The sequence below is a fragment of the Etheostoma spectabile genome, chromosome 17 (assembly GCF_008692095.1).
Source record: "Etheostoma spectabile isolate EspeVRDwgs_2016 chromosome 17, UIUC_Espe_1.0, whole genome shotgun sequence".
NCBI lineage: Eukaryota > Metazoa > Chordata > Actinopteri > Perciformes > Percidae > Etheostoma > Etheostoma spectabile.
The window spans coordinates 12,651,381-12,672,769 of NC_045749.1; the positions used below are offsets into that span (position 1 = coordinate 12,651,381).

Here is a 21,389-nt window from a genome sequence, read left to right on the forward strand (position 1 = left end):
GCAGACTTCACCCAGATCAGAGATGAACAACCTTGACATTTCAGGGCTGTATGAGAAAACAGTCAAAAATGAATTGCTTTAAGCCCTTTCCCCCCAGTCCATGCTCCCTCCTCTCATTGCTTGAGCTTCTGTTTTATTTGTTTGGTGACTGAAATCGGGTGCTTCTGTGTAAGTGCCCTTTTCTCTGCTGTCATTGCTGTCCTTGAGATTCATGAGTTGTCTGTATTCCATCACCTTTTTGACCTTCTGTGGCGGTAATTGGTGATGCATGTTTGGAGACAAAGTTGTGATATAGTTAGGAGTGGTGGGAGGTCATTATAGACTGGGCTTAGCTGCATAATGTGGCATATCTACTCCCTGTAGTCTGAGTCGCTCGGTCTGTTTCAGGGGTGATTAAGGACACAGAGTCATTTACAAGAAAGCCATGACTGAATTAGTTGCCTGGAGTAAACACTGTCTTGGCTTAAATGTTGATATTTTGCATCTATTAGGAATAACTAAGTCTGTGTGCGTGAAAGAGAGACGGTACATCCTCTTCTGCCAAAATGTCATTACTTCTGTTCTCTCTTAATGAAAAGGCCAATAATTGGAGAAAAGATCATTTAAAAAAGAAAGAAATGATAAATCCTTTTCTCATTCTTCTTCCCTTTTTCTTCCACGTAATTCCATAACACCACAAGGATTAAACAAACAGGTATTTTGTTGTATACACAATTAAGTGTGTGTGTGTGTGTGTGTGTGTGTGTGTGTGTGTGTGTGTGTGTGTGTGTGTGTGTGTGTGTGTGTGTGTGTGTGTGTGTGTGTGTGTGTGTGTGTGTGTGTGTGTGTGTGTGTGTGTGTGTGTGTGTGTGTGTGTGTGTGTGTGTGCGTGCGTGTGTGTGCGCGCGTACACACAGAAGCAGCTTCCATGCTTTTAGCTTGATTGATGTCACCTCCCTACTGCCTGGCCAAAAAGCACTGATGTACAATATGCTGCAGTTTGTGTCTGTGCCAGAAGATGGGATATGTGCGTTTGTGCCAGTGTTACACACGCACACGGTCACATGCCCAGACTCTGTGCTTTTGGTTACTAAAGCCGTTCTGGCATAAGAAAACAATGTGCCTTAATCCATGTTAATTACATGCAGGGAAAATGCGTGTGCAATGCCGCTGACAGCATGCAGCTCAGGCAGGGTTGTGAATGTGGGTTTTTTGTGAGCATGAGCAGTATTTTTGTGAGGGTGTTCTAAGCCTTGTTAATTACACAAGAAGATATGCCAGGGAGAGAGAAAGGAGGGGGTAAGATGAGCTAAGGCAGTGGGTGTGGGGCTGTTTGACTGTCATTTAATGCACAGAGGCATTGCTGACACCACTGCTATGGAGACGCCCAAATGCTTTCCACAGTTTACGAGATATATTCTAACTTAGCCTCTCCTTTCAGGCAACATTAATGACCCATTTGGAGCGTGATGTTCATGGCTCGTTCCATAAGGACACTAAGGACTAATAAGGACTGTCAAGCTCTAACTGCAGCCTTTTTTTAAATTTGTGAGTCTCAGAGTTTACAGGGGGTTTACAGGTAGTGGTCAGCGCAAGGGATCAAAATTAAGATTTTGGAATGTTACAAACTCCAATACAAAACTTTGTGTAAATGCTTTAAGCAATTATTTAATAAATTGTAAACATTCAACACAATAAACAGTAACAGATAGTGTTGTGGGCGGGACATTAGGTTAGTGGTAAGTGAAACCAAAGCAGAGGAACAGACATAGCGCTGTAGCGGAGCCAAATTAGCACACTTTTTAATTAATTAACTTTATCGGTTATCAGGCAAATAAAACCCAAACACAGATAATCAGGGCCGATAATCAGTCTATCCCTAGACAGCCGATGGTAAAGTCTAGTGTTGCGTGAACGTTGTTGGGTAAATACTGAAATGCTTTTAGGTTGCATAGGGAGTAAATTTGCCTCAAGCAAACTCACAACCACCGCTTAACATTAAGTTACATATGGATAATTTCAAGGTCAAGTTTCCTTTATTTTCTGCTTCCTCCCTATGGTCCAGACGGCAACTAAGAATCTCACTGTATGGTATTCATCTGTAGATTTATTCACAGTGGAGGCAGGCATACTAGTTTTCAGAGCTCTTCAGAGCCTTTGTGCTGTGGTACACCATTAGTTTACCATTCGCTTTGCAAGTTTTAAAAGGAGCTGGATCCAAAAAGAAACCCATTGAGAAGTAATCAAAACCAACAGTCTGCTGCAAAGGCTTGACAGTACATCTCACAGGACTATATCACAAATACCATAGCAGAGAGGGGTTGAGCATGGAGTAAGAGTGAGATTAAATCCAAGTGGAATTTTCTTAAGTAACAATCTTTGAACGACATATAGAGAGAGAGACTAATTAGTTTTGCAGCAAACGTGACAGTAATTGGAAAGGCCATCTGTTTTAGACAAAAAATATATATATATATATACACAGGAAACAAATTATTCCTGAACTATTGCTCATAAATAAAATGACCAGATTGTTTTGCGTATTCAAGTTAACACTACAGCTCACTAGTTTATGTTGTTTGTCCTCTATCTCATGTTAACCAATTAATCATTATTCAAAGTAGTTTATATGAATACGTATATTAAGGCTGGCTATTGTTGGAACGTGTTTGATGTCAGTGCCAATATGATACCTGACTGTTCAATACCTTAGTTTGAATAACATTACGTAAACATGCTTTAACCCTTTAACCCCAAAATGGCTTATTTAAGCTTTGTTTTTTTTGCCACTTGGGGACAAAATAGACATATGGAAAGTTGCATGGAAAGTTGCTTATTTACACATGAGGCTTACAAATTACATTAGCTTTTATTTGGAGATGTGTTTCTGGCCGCCTGACAAGTGTATCTCCAATATTCACTCTCCACCAACTCATGAGGGAAATATATTGTTCTTTAGCCGCTAAATACTCCACTTTGTTCACCAGCTTATCATTAACTGTGTGTCTGCCAATCGGTGGTGAGTAGGTAGCATTCAATGGGGTTTCACAGAAAACCCCTGCTGGAAACAACTGATGAGGGTTGTGAGAGTGAAGCAAAAACACTGAAGTTACAAAACCTTTAGCCAAAACAACGAGATAAAAAATGCTAAAATGCACCATGGAGCTCAGAGGAAGTTAAGAGTTGGGTGATAATTCTCTGTTCGTTCTTCACTATGAGTCACCCCTCTCACAAATAGTAATTTGTTACAATTAAGATATTGATCAGTGCAGCTTTTTGCCTACAGTATATCTTTTTTTGTGTGCATGTATAACCTTGATTTGCTGTGTCACAGTAAGTGCTATCTCATGGGAGAGGAGGTCAGCTCTTCCAACTCAGGCACAGTCATCAATTACACAATTTTCTTTGGTACTTCACCCTCTCTCGGGCATTTACGTACGCATGCACACACACACACACACACACACACACACACACACACACACACACACACACACACACACACACACACACACACACACACACACACACACACACACACACACACACAGGCACACAGGCCCACACAAACACACGCACACTTACACTTGCAAACACACTCTCACACACACACTCCAGTCCTAGACGCTTATCTCACTGCTTCTAATTATCTACTGAGTCTCCAGAGAGAGGAGACAATGCACTGGCTCTGTCTTGAGGGGTTTCTACCCATTGTGATTTATGTAAAAACACAGCCGAGTCAGCCTGGCTCCATCCCTCGTCGGTAGCAACCCCCACTGCAACTCCCTCGTTCACATTTGTATCCATCTCCAAGGGTTTTGTCTGGCACCTAGCTGTGGAAAATAACAGCAATCTCCCCTGTACCCTGTCTGTGCAATTATACCAGAGAAATCCAAGAGTAAGAAACAATGTCGGTATATATGTCATGGGGATTTTGTGAAATGTTTCGGTTGTGAGAGTGTGAAAGCAGGGGCAAGAAATAGGGGGGGAGAGACAAAGAGAGAATATGCAAGTACAAGTAATGGTCAGTGTCATCAATAGGACACAACCAGAAAATACAGCAGGGCAGACTCTGTAGCCATAGTTGAGAGAGGAAATATTGTTGTGTAAGTAATTTACCTGTGCCTCGCGGGGAGCTAATAAGGATGACAGATGAGAAATGACAAGAGATCGGAGACCTTAGTGGCGCACGCACGCACGCACGCACGCACACACACAACCACCACCGCAGTAATAACCGACAACAAACACAAGACAGAGTACAGCAGCAGAGACAAATCTGCACTTGGCCGAGACAGAATTCCTGCCACCTTGCGTTGGATCTTCCCTCTGAGATTACACCCGGCACACCTGTGACTTCACACATGAAGTGGTGATAAAAGCCAATCAAATGTGAGAATCTTGCACCAATGGAAATGTGTCTAACTGAAGAACGACTGCTGACAATTGACTGCGATGAACAAAGTGTTTCAGACTGAAAGCACTGGAACAAACACTTGATTGATGGCACATATAATAGATCAAGGCAGCAGCGAGCTCACTTAGAAATCTTAGACCAGTTCATTGCCCTTGAAAAGAAGACCGGTAATAGATTTTGCAGTAGAGCATCACTCTTCACTGACTGCAAATAGCATTGATTAAACAAAAGGAATTTTAAATATTTATTTATTCTGTAGTTACAGGCTGAGATTTGGAGCCAAAAACTGCTGAGTTTGTAGGATGTGGGTCACAGTGTGTGGATAGCGGACGATATCCAACATGACACCACTTAAAGCCTCTGAGCCAGTGTAGGCGGCAACATGACTCATGCTTTTAATGTGATTGGCTTCTTGAGATGATGGTTTGTGTCATGGCACCTGGAGCACAAAGCGAACAGCGCGACTTTGGCTCATAGAGGATTTGCATATGTGTAGCAGTATAGGCGTGCTGCGTGTCAAACTTGAATTGTCTGTGCAGTAGAGGTGTTGTGTGGCACTCAAGTTGCATGTTGGGCTGCATGCTGTAGTAGGATGATGAAAGACGATATCACTCATAGGTACCAAAATAGGAATAGCACTCTCTGTGCCAAATACTATTCATAATTTCATTAGAATACCCTTCTGGCATAAATGCATGTATGAGCATGTGAATCAGTGTCCTCCTTCTGCCATATTGGTGTGTGGAAGAGTTTGTGTAGGGGAGGAAGAATAGAATAGTAGTAATTAAAATCCAGGACTCGCTATGTAAATATAATTTGATCTCAGTTCTACCAAATAGGCTATTAAATATAGGCTACATTAAGAAATAATTTCAGATTGTGTCATGCTGTGTGAGACTCATGTTTTAACACTCAGCTAAAATATTTGTGTGTAGTTTGAGAATTATTTTTTCTGCACGGTGTAGTGTATTTTCTCTGCTTTATGCACCTTGCCATCAGAGGTCCTATTACTTTTTTTGACAGTTTAACACATTGCAATGCTAGCACTAACACGTGTGAAAAACTATGCTGCACTGTAATATAAGTGCACAGTGACCCCAGATAACTGAATTGGAAACGTTAGACTGTGGCCAACAGATGAGGACTAAGATATGTCAGAATTTCAGTTGGACTAAGATACACGGCTAATTAGGGAGAGAAGATATTTTCTTGGGATGATGGATGAGCTAACTCTTTAATTGTATTGGCTTTGGGTTGAACCCTTAAGATTATTTACCAAGTAAATACGTTTCAGTGAGTAATCTTATGATTTAGTATTATATTTTCATAAGGTCGGGGACTGATTAAAAACAATGGTCAGAGTTAATTCAGCACTAGTCCCTTGTGTCCCTAGTAAGGGTTAAGCACCATAAATGCTGGTTCCTACACGAAAGCCCCCTCACTGCGAACTCTGGCTATTGTCTTTAGTGGGAAAGGTTTCAATCGTCATTAATTCCAGCCGTCTTTGTTGTAAACAAATTCAACCCAAGCGCTCTTTGGGGACATGTTTGATTACGTTACTGTTGATCATCTGTCCATCATCGTATAAAACTTGCCCTGACAATTTGATTGGTCCGAACAGCTCTAGTTTGAGCCTAGTTGCTCCACAGTGGATCAAGTCCAGACTGAACTTCCCGACCTCAAATGTTGTGGGCGGGGCTAGGTTTGGCTGGCATCCAGGCTAGTGGCTTACCAATATCTGTGAAATGTACACCACATTGAAAGGCATATGAATAAGTCCACCCTCACCGCCACAGATCTTGAATGTGATCTCCCCCTTATCGTCTTTCCTCGTACAAAGTCGTAACACCCTTCCTGCCCTTCATTTGTCACTTGTGTCGGGCTCAGGACCAAGAGGCTGACCTGTGCTCTCCGTGGCATCCAGACTGCCCGCTAGCTGCTCCAGGAGGCGTGCTCTGGCTGCGTTTCTGCGGTGTTTCTTGCCCTCATAATGCTGCTGGGCCATCAGCGGGTTGTTGAACCAGGCTCCGCACAGGCAGCAGTACTTCCCGGCCTCTTTTCCGCCATTTCCGCCGACCACCGCCAAGGGCCAAGCCAGGTCCGGGGGAGGAGGGGGGCACGCAACGGGGTCTGTGGGCAGCGGGGTTGAAGGGGAGGAATCTGGGTTGGGAAGAAGTGAAGAGACAGGGGTGAGTGGTGAGGGGAGGATAGAAGGAAGAGAACAAGGGAATAAATTAACATAAAATCAAATGCACAGACACACACAGACTTCTCACAGACACAGATGCCATTTTACATTTGATAGCTCTACTTTTAGATCATACTGATTGAAACTAAGAGCAGAGAGGAATAGATTGCTGTGGGCCAACATCTGTGGAACATAGAAGAGGATCAGGAGATAGCCATCATCTCTCCAGGGGGCAGTCTTCACGTGCTTTCTACTCCCATATACTGTATGTGTGAACCTTCCTGCTTCATCTTTTTTTTTTTTTGTGTACACCCTCTTCTTCATCCCTCTCCTCTCCGTGAGGGAATGAAAAAAAGAAAGAAATGGCAGATTTCCAGGTGACCTGCTACTCGTGACATGACACTGGTTGCCATGGTGATTGCCCAATAATAGCCAACAGGCACTGACTTGTCCACAGGACACTGTTGTGGCTCACGCAGCGAAGGCAGCGAATACGCGTGCGTCTGCATGTGTGTCTGTGTGTGCATGTGGGTGTTTAGGTGGTGGATTAAATTTATAATCCATGCTTTATAAAATGTGTGAAGGCTTGTGTGTATGCGTGTGTGCATGTATAAAGCTCCAGAATAGGCTGCTTATGAGTGTGTAAGGTACAGTACGTGCACCAAGTAATCTCTCCACAAACTGTTTATTTGATCACATTGAGGGAGTGTTAGGTCCACAGCCAAATTCTGTTCAGAAAGCTCAAAATGCCAGATGGCATGTCCAAATGTGCCGATTCGCCATCTACGATGTGTCAATGACTCTTGAGTTATTACGACTATGACTACACAGCCACAACACAGCATGTTTAACATTTTATATCACGGACAAAAGCCCACTCACACATGCTTGTAAGCCCAAATGAGTCATACCACTTCTTTCACCCAACAACCATCAGCTCACGGATAACAAATGAAGAGCATGCATGATATGTTGACCACAAGTGTGAAGTGTGTTAGTTTGCGCTGAGAGGTTGCTCATACCTTGATGTGTCTTTGGGCTCTGTTCACATAGTTACTGTATCTATGGCTGTGTCTCCGCTGATCTCACCAACCACACCCACTCACATTCCCTCCGCTTGAGTTTGCCACACTATCATCTCACTTCTCAAACTCAACCGTGGAACTCTTGTAATGTAATTTTCATTTTTCTGCTGTTAATTCCAAAGACAAGGCCATCCTAAAATCTCTGGTGCATCATTTGTGTGTGATCGTGCATGAGTGAAGCTTCTGAGCTCTGACAGCTCGGTGGAACAGCACAGGCTGAGCAGCAATAGTGAGAGCTCCTTGGGTGTATTTTTTCCTCTCCATCTAGCGTGTGGTGTGATGTGCGAAAGGGGAGGGAACACACAGGTACAGTCTCTGCTCTCCCCCTCCCAAAGGCGTCACCAAGACACATGGCCCTTGCGTGGTTTGTGGTTTTGTCTATGTTTGAGCGTGTTTCTGTATGCATGTTAGTGCCATGTGTCCTTACATGCAAGTGAATGTGTAGCATGGATGTGCATGCATCATTCATCTTGCTTATGTGTGTTTCTGGTGATTCTGTGTGTGGATGTGTGTGATTCTGTGCACACAAGCCTGTCAGCTCGGCTGTGCATCTCCTGTGGTGCGCTCATCTCAGAGCGATCATGAAGGCTACTTTTGACTTTAATCTCTCCTGAAATCCTCTTCTTCTCTCCCAGGTCACTCTTCCTCTCTTCTCGCTCTTGTTTCTTTTCCTCCAGGTCCCACTGTCATAAAAACCACAGAAACTCCAGGGCAACGGTTGTACAGAAGTGACACTTTTCCAAAGTAGGCCAAAGTTTAGCAAAAGTCACTCAGGGGCCTGATTATAACACTCCATTTTGTGAATTTTCACTTTGAATCCAATTTGAATCACATTATGTTAAGCTCCCCTGGAGACGATTCATCAGCACATACACTTAATGAAATGCTAATCTTAAAAATCACAAGTATGAACAGAAATATTAATTTGTGGATGTCTTCATTTGTTAAGGAGAGGTTGCGGGCTTCACCTTCAAAGTTTTGCTTCTTCGGCCTCTGGCATGTTAGCATTACCCGACATTTCCCTCTGATATCCAGGCTTGACATTTTCACTAAAGCATGACTAAAGCTTTCCAAAAAAAGACCAACTATCTTAAAGTATCAGTTTAATTTTTTATTAACTGTGTTTCCCAAAACTCAACTGGCACTATGTTGTGCTGTGATCCCTATGTTAGCATTTGGCTCAAGTATTGTAAGATGCATGGCTCACAGTGCACGTTCGGATGTGTAAGTTTGAGCTTGTTGCTAAAATCAAACCCAGATAGCAAGAACGGCAGAAGGTTTGTTATACCTGTGTTTGTAGGGCTGGTCATGGCTGTGGGTAGGCTGGGCGGCTCCCCCAGCACCAGGCGGACTCTCTTGGCGTGGGTTTTGCCCTGGTAGTGTGACTGGGCCACAATGGCGGAGGTGAAGAACATGTTACACAAAGTACAGCACTTGTTTCTGTCCACCTCTGTCTCTGCACAGTCCTACAGGAGGAGAGTAGAGGGAGATGGTGAAAGAGAGTTGTGGGGGAGAGGTGTTATGAAACAAAAAAGGACCACATGGGAGGAGAGGGTGAGGGAGGTGAAAAGGAAAAGAGATTGGTAGAGGGGAAGAAAGGAATCATGTGAAAAGAGGAACAGAGAGAGGTGAAGGTGAGAAAAGGAAGGGGGGGATGAAAAATGTAAAGTTGTGCACTTTGCACTGACCTATTGTGCTTGGTTTGTTTCTCTCTCTCTCTCACTCTCTCTCTTACACACACACACACACACACACACACACACACACACACACACACACACAGAGCAAATAGAAGGCTGATCAAATATTCATCTGTCTCTCTGGGCTGATGCTGTGGCTTGGCCCTTTCACCGCTGCTGGTTCATTACTAATGATGAGGGGGAGTTGCTCCCCGCGGGAGGTCAGGAACACAAACAAAAAGACCAACTGCCTGATTGACATAAATGTACAAATACAAATACACAAACACACACACACAAACCAAATGCTAGCAATATTCCTCCTCGCTTGCTTTTTCTGTTTGCTGTCTGCCCATCTGTATGAAAAAAACTAAGAAAAACTAAAACATACTGTAGGCGGCATGTCAGGAAAAATGACACCAATCCAGTAATTCTTACAAATCATCCAAATTGATGAAATCATGGGACACTGAACCTTGCCCTTAACAGACACAAAATGTTAAAAAACCCTGAAAATAACCTTCCAAAAGCTCTTGGATGAAACGAACTAAACCATTAAAACTAAACAAAGAAATATCAAAGAACAAAGATCTGCATGCAGTTACATGCAGTTACAGACTTTAAGAATGTGTCATGTATTTTAGAGGGTTTTATGTTTGGAGCTGAGTTTCTAGTAGTTCCAGTTAAAGGAAATCAAAATGCTACAGTATAGCATACAATAATATATTGTACTGTACAACTTTGTGGTAACAATTTGGAGAAAGGCCTTTTTCTGTCTCCATGCATGAAGCAAGATTTTAAGAAAGACATGTTTTTCTGAGTTTGGGGAGAAATAGTCTGGATCAATAGTACATTTCCAGGACAATGTTCCTCACCTTCCGCTTTCTGTGTGTTGCCAATCTCAAACTGTTTGCTTCAGCAAACAACAACCAACTTTGAGCTAACACGCTAAATGCTAAAACTGGCAAGTTTTGAACATAATTTTGGGTATGCAAAAAGGCAGGCCTGCTTGGTTCTTTTGGGGAAAAGATTGTAAAGATTTACAAAGAATATGTATAGTTAATTTACTATCTAACTAGGAAGTTTTGGGACGGATGGCATGATTACTGTGGACAAAGTACACACAGCAATACACTGGTAAGAGCAAATTATGTATCCAGCTAATTTAAATAGCTCACGTTGCTGTATTGTTTGGACAGTTAACTTCTCTGTGGCATTTTCTTTTGCGAGGTGCAAAACGAGTTCCTTCCAAGACCATTTTGCAGATACACCGTCGCTGCATCCAGAGCTTAGTGCCCCACAAGACAGTTGTGTTTGGTTTAAAGGTCCCATGGCATGAACATTTCACTTTAAAGTTTTTTAACATTAATATGCGTTCCCCCAGTCTGCCTATGGTCCCCCAGTGGCTAGAAATTGCAATAGGTCTAAACCGAGCCCTGGATGAATGCTCAGATGGGCCAGTCTGGCGTAGTGCCTCTTATGAGGTCATAATGGGCAATGTTACCTCCCCTTTCTCTGCTTTGCCCTCCCAGAGAATTTGGCCCACCCATGAAAGAGAGACATCATGGCTTTCAAACAAGCAAAGTGGCAGTTGGTCAAGGCCACACCCCCAGCCTCTACCTTGCCTCAACCTCATCCAACCCCTTTGGGATGAATTTGGACAGGCCTTATATGACATCATCCATCATCAGTCCCTGGACTCACTAGGGCTCTTGTGGCTGAATGTAAGTTAATCATGTAGCCACGATCTTGTAAATATATTTGCCAGAGGAGTGGAGGCTGTTAGTATCATATTAATATCCATGGTTTTGGATTAAGATCTTGCTGTAAACAATCACATAATGGTGTGATGTTCTGCAGCCCACATAATTAAATACATGAACTTGAATAGGGACAGCCTAAAATAAACTAAATAAAATGATCAAATATGTTTTATTGTCTTTAGGAGTTGTAATATTTCACGCTACTTCAGTGCAACTGTTTAAATTCTACACTTTCACAACTTTTTGCACAGTTTCTTTCTTTTCACTGCTCATATTCAACCTCCATCTTCTCACTCTCTGTTCATCCAGGCTTCAACTCACTTAAGGTCTCTGCCTCTGCTAAACTCTTTGAGTTTGTTTACACATCTCTCCCCTTTTTTTCTTTGTTTTTTTTCACACCAGTACTCTCGCTAGTTAAGGTGTCGGAGTCGGAGAAGAGAAACCTCAGTCTCGGCAAAATCAAGAACAATAATAGAAAAGTGTCTGTACACCGGTCTCTTAGTGTGGTGCTGTGGCTCTGTGGATGCTGTGTGTGTGTGTGTGTGTGTGTGTGTGTGTGTGTGTGTGTGTGGTGTGTGTGTGTGTGTTGTGTGTGTGTGTGTGTGTGTGTGTGTGTGTGTGTGTGTGTGTGTGTGTGTGTGTGTGTGTGTGTGTGTGTGTGTGTGTGTGTGTGTGTGTGTGTGTGTGTGGTGTCGCCCTATTTACATCACAGACATTGATGTGAGAGTTAACACCTTTACCTCCAGGTTAGCTTTGTCTCTCAGCTGTCCCATCTCTCTATTGCTCTCTCACTCTCTTCTCTTGCTTTTGTCTTTTGCTTTGCCTTCACTCTCAGCCTTTTTTTTTTTCTCTCTCTTTCTCTCTCCCTCCCTGCATCCCCCCCCCTCTGGGCACCGGTCTCAGTGACTCTCTGAGTTCTGGGATGAAATATTTATCTGTATTGGCAGGCCCTCGCCACCCCTCCTCCTTCTCCTCCTCCTCCTCCACCGCCATGCCTCCTCTCCTCCCCTGTGTCTGTCCCCGCTGTGATAATGTTAAAGGCTTGCTCTGAACTGTCCCATACCCCCCTCCTTCATCTCCACCAGTAACTCAATGTCCTTTTCCTTTTCAGTTGGTACAAATGAATTTCTTTGTGCTTTATTAGCACATGAAGCATTGTCTCATGTTGCCAGAGGAAGAGAAAGAAAGTGTGTGCACATTTGTTTGGGTGTGAGTGTGTTTGTATGTAAAGTAAAACCAGCTTATCTATATTTATCCTATGATCTTTATTTATGATTGTATCCTGGGAGACACAGTCAGTGCCCATGAGAAGAAGTCTCCTCTCCTTCTAAAAGAGTTTTTCTGTCCCTCCCTCCCTCATTCCATCCATCCCTCGCACCTACATTTCCCCTGCTTCCTCATTAGCATCTCTCCTTGTTTTGTTCCATCTCCTTTTGTAATGTGTGTACTTTCTTCTCCTCCTCTTGTCTTGTTCACTATTCATGTCCCTTAACTACATGTTTTTTTTTACTTTGGACAAAGACGCTGAGATTATTCTCCTGCTGTGGTCTCACCTGTCAAAACACACTGATAAGTGAAAGAATCAGTTGACATCCATAGGATGGAAACACAATAAGCCATCTTCTTGAAAGAAGAAGGCAATGCAAATCCTGTCGCTCAATGACAGATGTTACACAAGGGATTTAGTGACAGTGCAGGGAAAGTTTTAAACAATCTCAAGTGTGTGTGGGTGACTAACATATTAATAATTGTCATCTTATTACAGCTGCCACTCCACTAAACCACTTTAAACAACAGCATCTCTGACTCACTGTTTTCCTCCGTCGTCTGTCTCTGCTGAAAGTCATCAGCCTTTCAGTTTCCTCATTTTTGATTTCTAGATTCCTACCTTTGCGTATTTCCGATTTCCTCTGTATTTTGTTCCTCACTGTCTCTACCTGTCGCACCTGACACATCTGTTGAGACGGATTTGCATGCGACCTAATTGCTGAGTGTGTTTCTGTTTGTGTGTGCACAAGCTGCATGTGTGCCTGTTTATCCGCTGCCTGACAGGGATGCCTGTATCGCAGAATATTTTGTGTTTGGGTGGCTTCATCCTGCTAATGCACCTAACAATAGACTCCTAATTGGCTGTGTTAATCTTCCTCTCCTTCTGTTTTGCTTTCTCTCTGCTCCTCCCGTCTTCTCCCTTTGCTCTGTGTCGAGGTGCTGTGGGAAACATTGCTAAATATACACATGGATCAGCACATGCAAACAGACGCTCTCATTGGTTTTGAAGAAGCGCTCAAAGTGTAAATCGAAAGGACAGACAGTACAAATATAGCATTAAAGGACAATAAAAGGCAAGGAAAGACAAAAGCATTTTGTTATCTCTTGCCCTTTGCACAGGTAGAAAACTGCACAGCCGAAGAGAAAGCAGAGTGAAGAATAGGGGAGAAAACTGGATAAAGTCCCCTCCTCTTTGATCTAAGAGCACCTTTGTGACCTACTTTCTTTGTTCTGTGAAAAACACTTTCACCTGCACACAAACACACAAGCCTCAAGGCATGGCATTTCACACTGGGTAGATGCTGGTATTTCATTCACTCTTCGAATAACCCTTTTCTACTGTTCCCATTGGACTGCACCATGTCAATCAGTACGAGAACAGAGGGGCAAAAATACTAAGATGAAGGGTAGAAAAAAGATGTGCAACATTTCCCCTAGGAGAAAAAAAGGTAAAAGAAATTAAAGAAGAAATGTTTATCCCAAATTGAGGTAAGAATTTAATATCTGGAGAACTGTACGTGAGTTTTTTCAGAATTGTCACATAATCAAGGTCGCATCTCTGCGTTAAAGATTATAATCAAAGAGCCAGCTGTGGCGCTCAAAGTAAGTTCCAGTACGGCAGATGACGTGAGAGTGTATGTGAGTGTGCAAACGTTCTGTTTGTGTGTATTCAGTGTCCCATATGAGGTCAAAGCCAAGAGGGGCTGATTCATGTCCTATTCACTTAGGAATACAGATGGAGACGGAGGTGTGCATATATCTACAGTATGTGTGAGAATTTGTAAACTCGTGACATGCCTATTTCATAAGTGTCTGCAGTGTGGTGCACGTGTTGCACCTTTTTACCTTTTAGTGCACAGCTTGTGTTAAGAAACAGGGTTCAACTGGTTGAGTAAGAAACATAATAGCATGTTCCCATTTCAAGAGCAGCTTCAAGAGAACCCCTTCCATCCACAACTTTCCGTTGTTGGAACTGGGAGGGCTGTGTTCGACAATTTCTGTAATTTTCCAATGTCGACAATCCAACATTCACACCCACTTTACGCAGATTGTCCAGGTTTGCAGAGCTGAGAAAGTAAGTGGGCATTCACAAAGCCTGCATCGGCCGTCAGACGGTGTAGCAAAAACGCATTTTCCATTCATTGTGGGGGTAGTGTGTTTAGGCTTTGTGGCGAAAATTTTAGTCCGACTCTACTATTGGGGAAACACAATGCTACGCTGCGGTGGCCAATCATGTAACCGGCGATCAGTGTGTTTTGAGGCAGTGTGAGAACCCCGTATAGTAAACGAGAAAGGTCACTGCCTCTATCGCTGCCCGTTCTCTTAATACATCCATGTCGCTGCCACAAGAAAGTTTAAAAAAAATGAAACACAAGCACTGAACTGCCCCAGTCTGTGTCACAGCTAAATGTTTCCTGCAACAACAAAGCACAGTCCATCTGTCTCTCTGGTCTCTTTTCTTTCTCAAGGAAATGAAGCTGTCTTCAGATGCGGTCGGATAAGTCAAGATCCAAAAACTATCTGACCGAAAACAGTGGTTGAGAAATATAAAGTCTACTTGTGCTACATTGGGTGGTTTAAAGAACACAACAGGATTTCACACAAATGGGCCGTTTCATTGATAACTGCATTGGCTCCTGATATTTGAAAGCAGATCTGTCTCTACACTTTAACCTTGCTGGATTTATTTTATGGAAATAACTTTAATCTGTTTCCATTGAAGGTGCTTGCTTAAAAGTGAAAACATTATTTGTCAGGGCTTTAAACTTTGCATTCCTCATTTATCAAGTGCCACTTGACATCACTTACACTGGGGATGTTTCCAAATATTTGAGTTTTTTATTCTTCTTATTATGAATCATAATCCTATCAGACATAGGGTCATTGCCATACAGAGCTAAATGGCCCTGCACTCCGGCTCAGGGTCTTGGATGTGGCACTGCACCATTTTTTTGAAAGACGCTCCATATCTTCTACTCCTTCCCTAGAAATAGACAGACACAAAGGCCTATCTACAGTACACACACAGACAGACACAAACATTGGTAATGCACTGACTTCCCTAGCCATAGCCTGCAATAATCCGATATAGAGCTGCTAGTTGCCGTCTGCCTCCACTAAATCTAGCCAGAAACTCCACAGCTAAGGCATAACCTCTCTTAGGAGAACAAATGCACACACCAGATAAAACAAATATTCTCATGAGCACTTGGCTGCAATGGCCAAGCCTGAGACTGGATGGGCCCAGGAAAGGATTAAACTTAGTCAACTCAGGTTTTTTTTTTCATCTACATACATGAAAACAGGCTGCAAATTCACAAATTTCAGCATGCAAGTAATTGTCCTTCCACAAACATCTTCTCAGTTACTTCAGTTTGTGATTACACTGCAAAGGTTCATTTACTAGTTCATTAATGAATCTTAAGCTTGATAATCAGAATCAAGTTAGGATATATAAATGTAAGTTGATAAAATATCATTAGCATTCTATGTTAACACAGACACAGAAACACACTCAGTGGGAGCATACTGGGTTATCTGGCCGCAGTCTCTTGGAAGGTGGTCCTCCGTCTTCAGGGTGAAGCATGTAGAACAGACGTACCTTGTTGGCATGTTTCTTACTCTGAGAGAGACAGAAAAAGAAAATGAGAGAGTGTCAGCCAGTGAACTGAGTTTGATTTTATCAAGTGAGCCAAGTGGAAGAAAAATCAATGACTGCCACTCCACCTTGACTACTCCCTCAAAGCTTTTATCTCTGTTTCAGCTGATGATGCTAGCAGACATTTTGCCCCCGGCTAGGTGGCTGGGACAGCCCAAAGGGGTAAGCCTCTCCTCTCTAAGCGTAGCTCCCATGGCGCCATTTTAATGCTACAAAGCCATCACCTGCAGTTAGCATCCCATTGACTGCCATTCATTTTGACAAATCACCGTATTGCCAGGAGAAGCTCGCAGACAGTTCTGACTTACGTCAGCTGTTTAGTTTTAATTACTAACGGTAACTAGCATGTTAGTTAGCAATAATTAGCCTGTGTCTATGTTATCTCCTTACATATAACTATGCTCTCCGTCTTTGCTGATTGGGAATAATTGAGATTTATCTTGGCACAGCTACTAGAAGACTTACAACTTTCAGACACGTTGCCCACGTCACAACTGTGTCAAGCTCAGTTGGAGGCTGCGCAGTAACGTTCAGCCATCACTGGAAAAGTGCTTCTATTTTCCTTCACTGGTCTCCGTCCAGAACAACGGGATCTGTTGGTCCATTTCTTTAACTGTTTATGGGACAGCCTCAGCTTTCTAGGAGCCCTGAGTAAGATGTTGGGAAAGGGGAAGTGGTTGGAAGATACTTTACATGTAAGGACTATTTACTTCACTAGCACGCGCTGGCACCGTAAAGTGCCAAGGAAATAAGGCAATACTTTGGATGGCTCAAATTACAGTAACATTCTAGTGCCTCAGAAACAATAACAAAAAGTTCTTAGAGAAAGAGAGCATAATATTAAAAGCTTATGGTGAGAAGGAGTTTGTGCTGCTTACTCATTTGTGTTTTTGCCCCATCTGTCTGTGGGTGCTTTGTGTCTGCCTCTGTCATAAAGACTATAAGCTGTAATATATATGGTAGTGTTTATATAAAAGGACAGTGAGCTGTCCTTGAAGCTGTTAACTGTCACTTTAATGCAGTCCAATCAAAATCACTGGACATACTGCAGGGGAAAGATTAGTGCATGTGTAGGTGTTTAGACACTGTGTGTGTGTGTGTGTGTGTGTGTGTGTGTGTGTGTGTGTGTGTGTGTGTGTGTGTGTGTGTGTGTGTGTGTGTGTGTGTGTGTGTGTGTGTGTGTGTGTGTGTGTGTGTGTGTGTGTGTGTGTGTGTGTGTGTGTGCGTGCGCGCGCGCGCAAGTTTGATACCCTTGTCTTGCTCTATACATATATCATTTTATTGGCATGCTCTGTGACCTTCACTCTTTTCTACTATATCACATCTCTTTTTATCTATAAATACAACTGGTGATGCAATTTTCCAAGAGCAATGGTTGACACTGTCAAATAGATTGTATCTCTTTACTGCCACATATACAGTGAAATACCCATTATTGTATGACAGTGTGCAGGGATATAGCATGTCAAGATTGTGGTTCCGAAAAGCATCAAGGGAGAAAAATGTGAAACTTTGGATGAGAGATGGACATGATTACATGTGTTGAGATGGATGGGAATCACATAGTTTCCACCAATCATATGGGTTCTATGATTGTGTTTTGAAAAAGAAAATGTAGTTGTTGGTTTAGGTGTATATCATGCCTGAACAGGACACAAAGAAAGCGAATGGGAGACTCTGACAAGACACTGTACTTGCTGCTCCAGTGCTTAGATTGGATCCTCTGCCCCCGGGACAAGAAAGCCTACCTCACATGCCTCCTCACTTGTCAGACTACTTTAATGCATTTTGTCAGTGCTTGTGTGTGTGTGTGTGTGTGTACACAAGTGTATGCTTGTGTTTATAGGTATAAATGGCCATGCAGTTGATGGCTCTTGGATATGGGCTAAAAGTGGGACCTTGTGTCACCATGGTTACCCTGAACTGACCCTCAGTGCTCACCCTACTCTAATGGACTGTGCATGTCTCTCTGTCTCTTCTTCCTCTGTTTTTTTGTGTCAAATCCCGTTGGAGGAGACAGATGGGGCAGAGGACAAATACATGCAGAATTTATATCACATACAATCAGATTCACAACCTTAATATCCAAATACCTTTATTATTATGATTATTTTTATTGTTATTATTTTGTAACAATATCAAAGTGGTGTGCGACATTTCCCACAGGTTAAGAATTTACTTGTGGTGGTGGTTGGCCCGGTGTGTGACGGCTGGGTTCAGTGATAAACTAGTCAAACAAAGGTTTATAAACTATTTGATGGAAAAAAAATCAATTGTAGTTTAAAACTTTTACAGCACACTTAATAAAATGGGCTTGAGTGCATAAATAACGTTACAGTTGAGGGCTACGGGTACAGAGAGAACGGCAACTGAAGGTTTGGGTAGCAACAATTAGCTCTGGTTATACATGCAAATACATGCATCCGGTGGAATTTCCTGCGGCACTAGAGCAATCCTGGAAGTGGAATAGACTAAGGATATAGACTAAGCTCAATCAGAACACACTGCAGCGGAAAGGGTGATAAACCAGACTGTGTAAATGACGTTTGGGGAGCTTTCACAGCGGCGTGGCTGCAGTATTTATCAGTACAGTTAATCCCACGGGAAGCCGCAACACCGCAAGTAGCATACGCTACTACTAACATGCTACTAACGAAGCCTGGCTCTGAGCCGGCCCTGAAGTGAATTGCTGATGCTGTGTGCGAGAACCCTTGAAGACACTTAAAGGTTTGCCTCCCTCGTAGTCCATCTATGCGAGTCAGTTTATGGATAGCTAGCTGTTATTGCTGACTGCTCTTTGTTGTAACTAAACTGCTGAAGTGCAGTTCAGTTATTGTCCTGGTGTTTTTGGCATTTGTCAAAATGCTTTCTGCAATTGTCCCCAATTGGAGTAGGCATGGGCTCCTGAACCCTTGACTCCTCAATAATTCATCCCCCACGATAGTACTCCTTTCTTTAGCCTGTTGTTGTCTCCGTGTCTTATGTAAAACAAGTTCAGTTATCCTGCTTATGAAATGTGCTATACAAGTAGAATTGCCTTTCTTTGCCTTCTACCCTTATTGAAAAGGAAACGCAACAATTTCCTGCCTTCAAATTATTTCTTGCCTTGTCTCCTTGATCTACTGACCTCTACAGAGACCTTTTGTCAGGGTGAACTGAGGAAAGGCACTGACTCTGCTTGCCCATTTCTCTGCACAACTCAAGGTCTCTGTCAGTTAGGTTGAGAGAAGGAAATAAATTACTTTCAAGTGAACATGGTTCACATGCATGCAGATAAATGCACAGTCGTCCTTACTTAATTCTCTCTAGATAAGGGTCATGTCCTCATTAGTCTGCTTGTTAATCCCAATTGTGTCTTGTAATCAAGGACAATCTCAATGCATATGTGTACACACACACTAGATTAATAATGCAGAGGGCTGATTATTGAATGGCCATTCATTAAATTAATCTCTATGTGCTATAAAACTACATTGTTGATGGGAAATAAAATATAATGCGGATTTTATCTACCTGGGCAGGTTTCACTCTACCCGGGTGGGGTGCCCAAGTATAACCTACTGTACTGTATGCATGGGACACACTGGCATTGACGGTCTATGGGGCAGATGTGCAAATAAAGAGCTTGGTGTGGTGTTAATCTGATCCCTGAACAGTTTGAACATTTAATACTCTGTGTGAGAGGATTGATGTATATAGGTGTGAGGGAGCAGCCTGAGCGAGAGCCCTTGAAGACACTAAAAGGTTTGCCTCACTCGTAGTCCATCTATGCGAGTCAGTTTATGGATAGCTAGCTGTTATTGCTGACTGCTCTTTGTTGTAACTAAACTGCTGGAGTGCAGTTCAGTTATTGTCCTGGTGTTTTTGGCATTTGTCAAAATGCTTACTGCAATTGTCCCCAATTGGAGTAGACATGGGCTCCTGAACCCTTGACTCCTCAATAATTCATCCCCCACGATAGTACTCCTTTCTTTAGCCTGTTGTTGTCTCCATGTCTTATGTAAAACACGTTCAGTTCTCTTGCTTACGAAATGTGCTATACAAGTAGAGTCTCCTTTCCTTGCCTTCTATCCTTATTGAAAATAAAACGCAACAATTTCCTGCCTTCAAATTATTTCTTGCCTTGTCTCCTTGATCTACTGACCTCTACAGAGACCTTTTGTCAGGGTGAACTGAGGAAAGGCACTGACTCTGCTTGCCCATTTCTCTGCACAACTCAAGGTCTCTGTCAGTTAGGTTGAGAGAAGGAAATAAATTACTTTCAAGTGAACATGGTTCACATGCATGCAGATAAATGCACAGTCGTCCTTACTTAATTCTCTCTAGATAAGGGTCTTGTCCTCATTAGTCTGCTTGTTAATCCCAATTGTGTCTTGTAATCAAGGACAACCTCAATGCATATGTACACACACACACACACACCCTAGGATAATAATAAACAGGGATGATTATTGAATGGCCATTCATTAAATTTGTCTTATATAATCTGCTGAGAGGTAGACTACATTAAAACAAAAACTGTCTGTGTGAAAGTGACTTGCACCAAGCTGCATTAAACCTATGTATAATGGATGAGCACTGAATTGAACGGCACTAGCACAAATTGGTACAAATAAGGCTGATGCAAAGTGTACAGAGCAGGAACCTGCTTGTCAAAAGAAGTGATTGTAGCAATCACAACATTTTTGTTTTGTTGCATGGGAACATTCCTGTATGAGCAGAAACGGACTCACCTCATAGTGAGCTGTGCGCTGGGACTCAGAGATGAGTTGGGCATTGCAGATGTTACAATAGCTCTCTGTGAACAAGCCTCCATCCACGACGCCCGCAGACTTCATCTTCATCTGAGACTACACAAACACACACACCCAAACATGCGCAAATATGATTAAAATGCAGAACAGGATAAAATGTCAGTGTTAAAGGGGCATGAGCATGCATGTATCTTATCTCAGTTTAGGAATAGTTCCACACATACACATAAGCACTGTGCAAAAGTTAGGCAGGTATGATAATAAACTAAGAATGCTTTCAAAAATAGAAGTGTTAATAGTTTATTTTCATCAACTGACAAAATGCAGTGAATGAACTGAAGAGCAATCTAAATCAAATTAATATTTGGTGTGACCACTCTTTGCCTTGAAGACGGCATCATTTCTTCCAAGTACACTTGTACACAGTTTTTGAAGGAACTCCACTGGTAGGTTGTTCCAAACATCTTGGAGAACTAACCACAGATCTTCTGTGGATGAAGGCTTCTTCAAATCCTTTTGTCTCTTCATGTAATCCCAGACATACCCGATGATGTTGAGATCAGGGCTCTGTGGGGGCCATGCCATCACTTCCAGGAC

At 42.6% G+C, this 21,389-nt stretch overlaps 1 protein-coding gene and 1 long non-coding RNA gene across 5 annotated transcripts in view; one reads left to right on the forward strand and one right to left on the reverse strand.

The window, feature by feature from the left end:
- Positions 1-21,389, reverse strand: part of zgc:171482 (zinc finger protein) — a 63,644-nt gene that overhangs the window by 24,583 nt on the left and 17,672 nt on the right. The window contains exons 2-5 of one of the 4 annotated variants that reach the window (XR_004335918.1): positions 20,772-20,888; positions 15,910-16,002; positions 8,958-9,135; positions 6,185-6,556 (exon numbers count right to left, since the gene is read on the reverse strand). Coding sequence is in view for 3 of the 4 variants with exons in the window: in XM_032541488.1 (XP_032397379.1) it covers positions 6,299-6,556; positions 8,958-9,135; positions 15,910-16,002; positions 20,772-20,882 (640 nt within the window). In the remaining variant the exon portion in view is untranslated. Of the gene's footprint in view, positions 1-6,184; positions 6,557-8,957; positions 9,136-15,909; positions 16,003-16,106; positions 16,187-20,771; positions 20,889-21,389 lie in introns of those variants that run through there. The other 3 variants (XM_032541488.1, XM_032541489.1, XM_032541491.1) reach the window with 3 other exon arrangements.
- Positions 12,322-21,389, forward strand: part of LOC116705365 (uncharacterized) — a 21,924-nt gene continuing 12,856 nt past the window's right edge. Inside the window, exons 1-2 of the long non-coding RNA XR_004335919.1 lie at positions 12,322-12,332; positions 15,745-15,752. This is a non-coding gene — a long non-coding RNA (uncharacterized LOC116705365). The remainder of the gene's footprint in view (positions 12,333-15,744; positions 15,753-21,389) is intronic.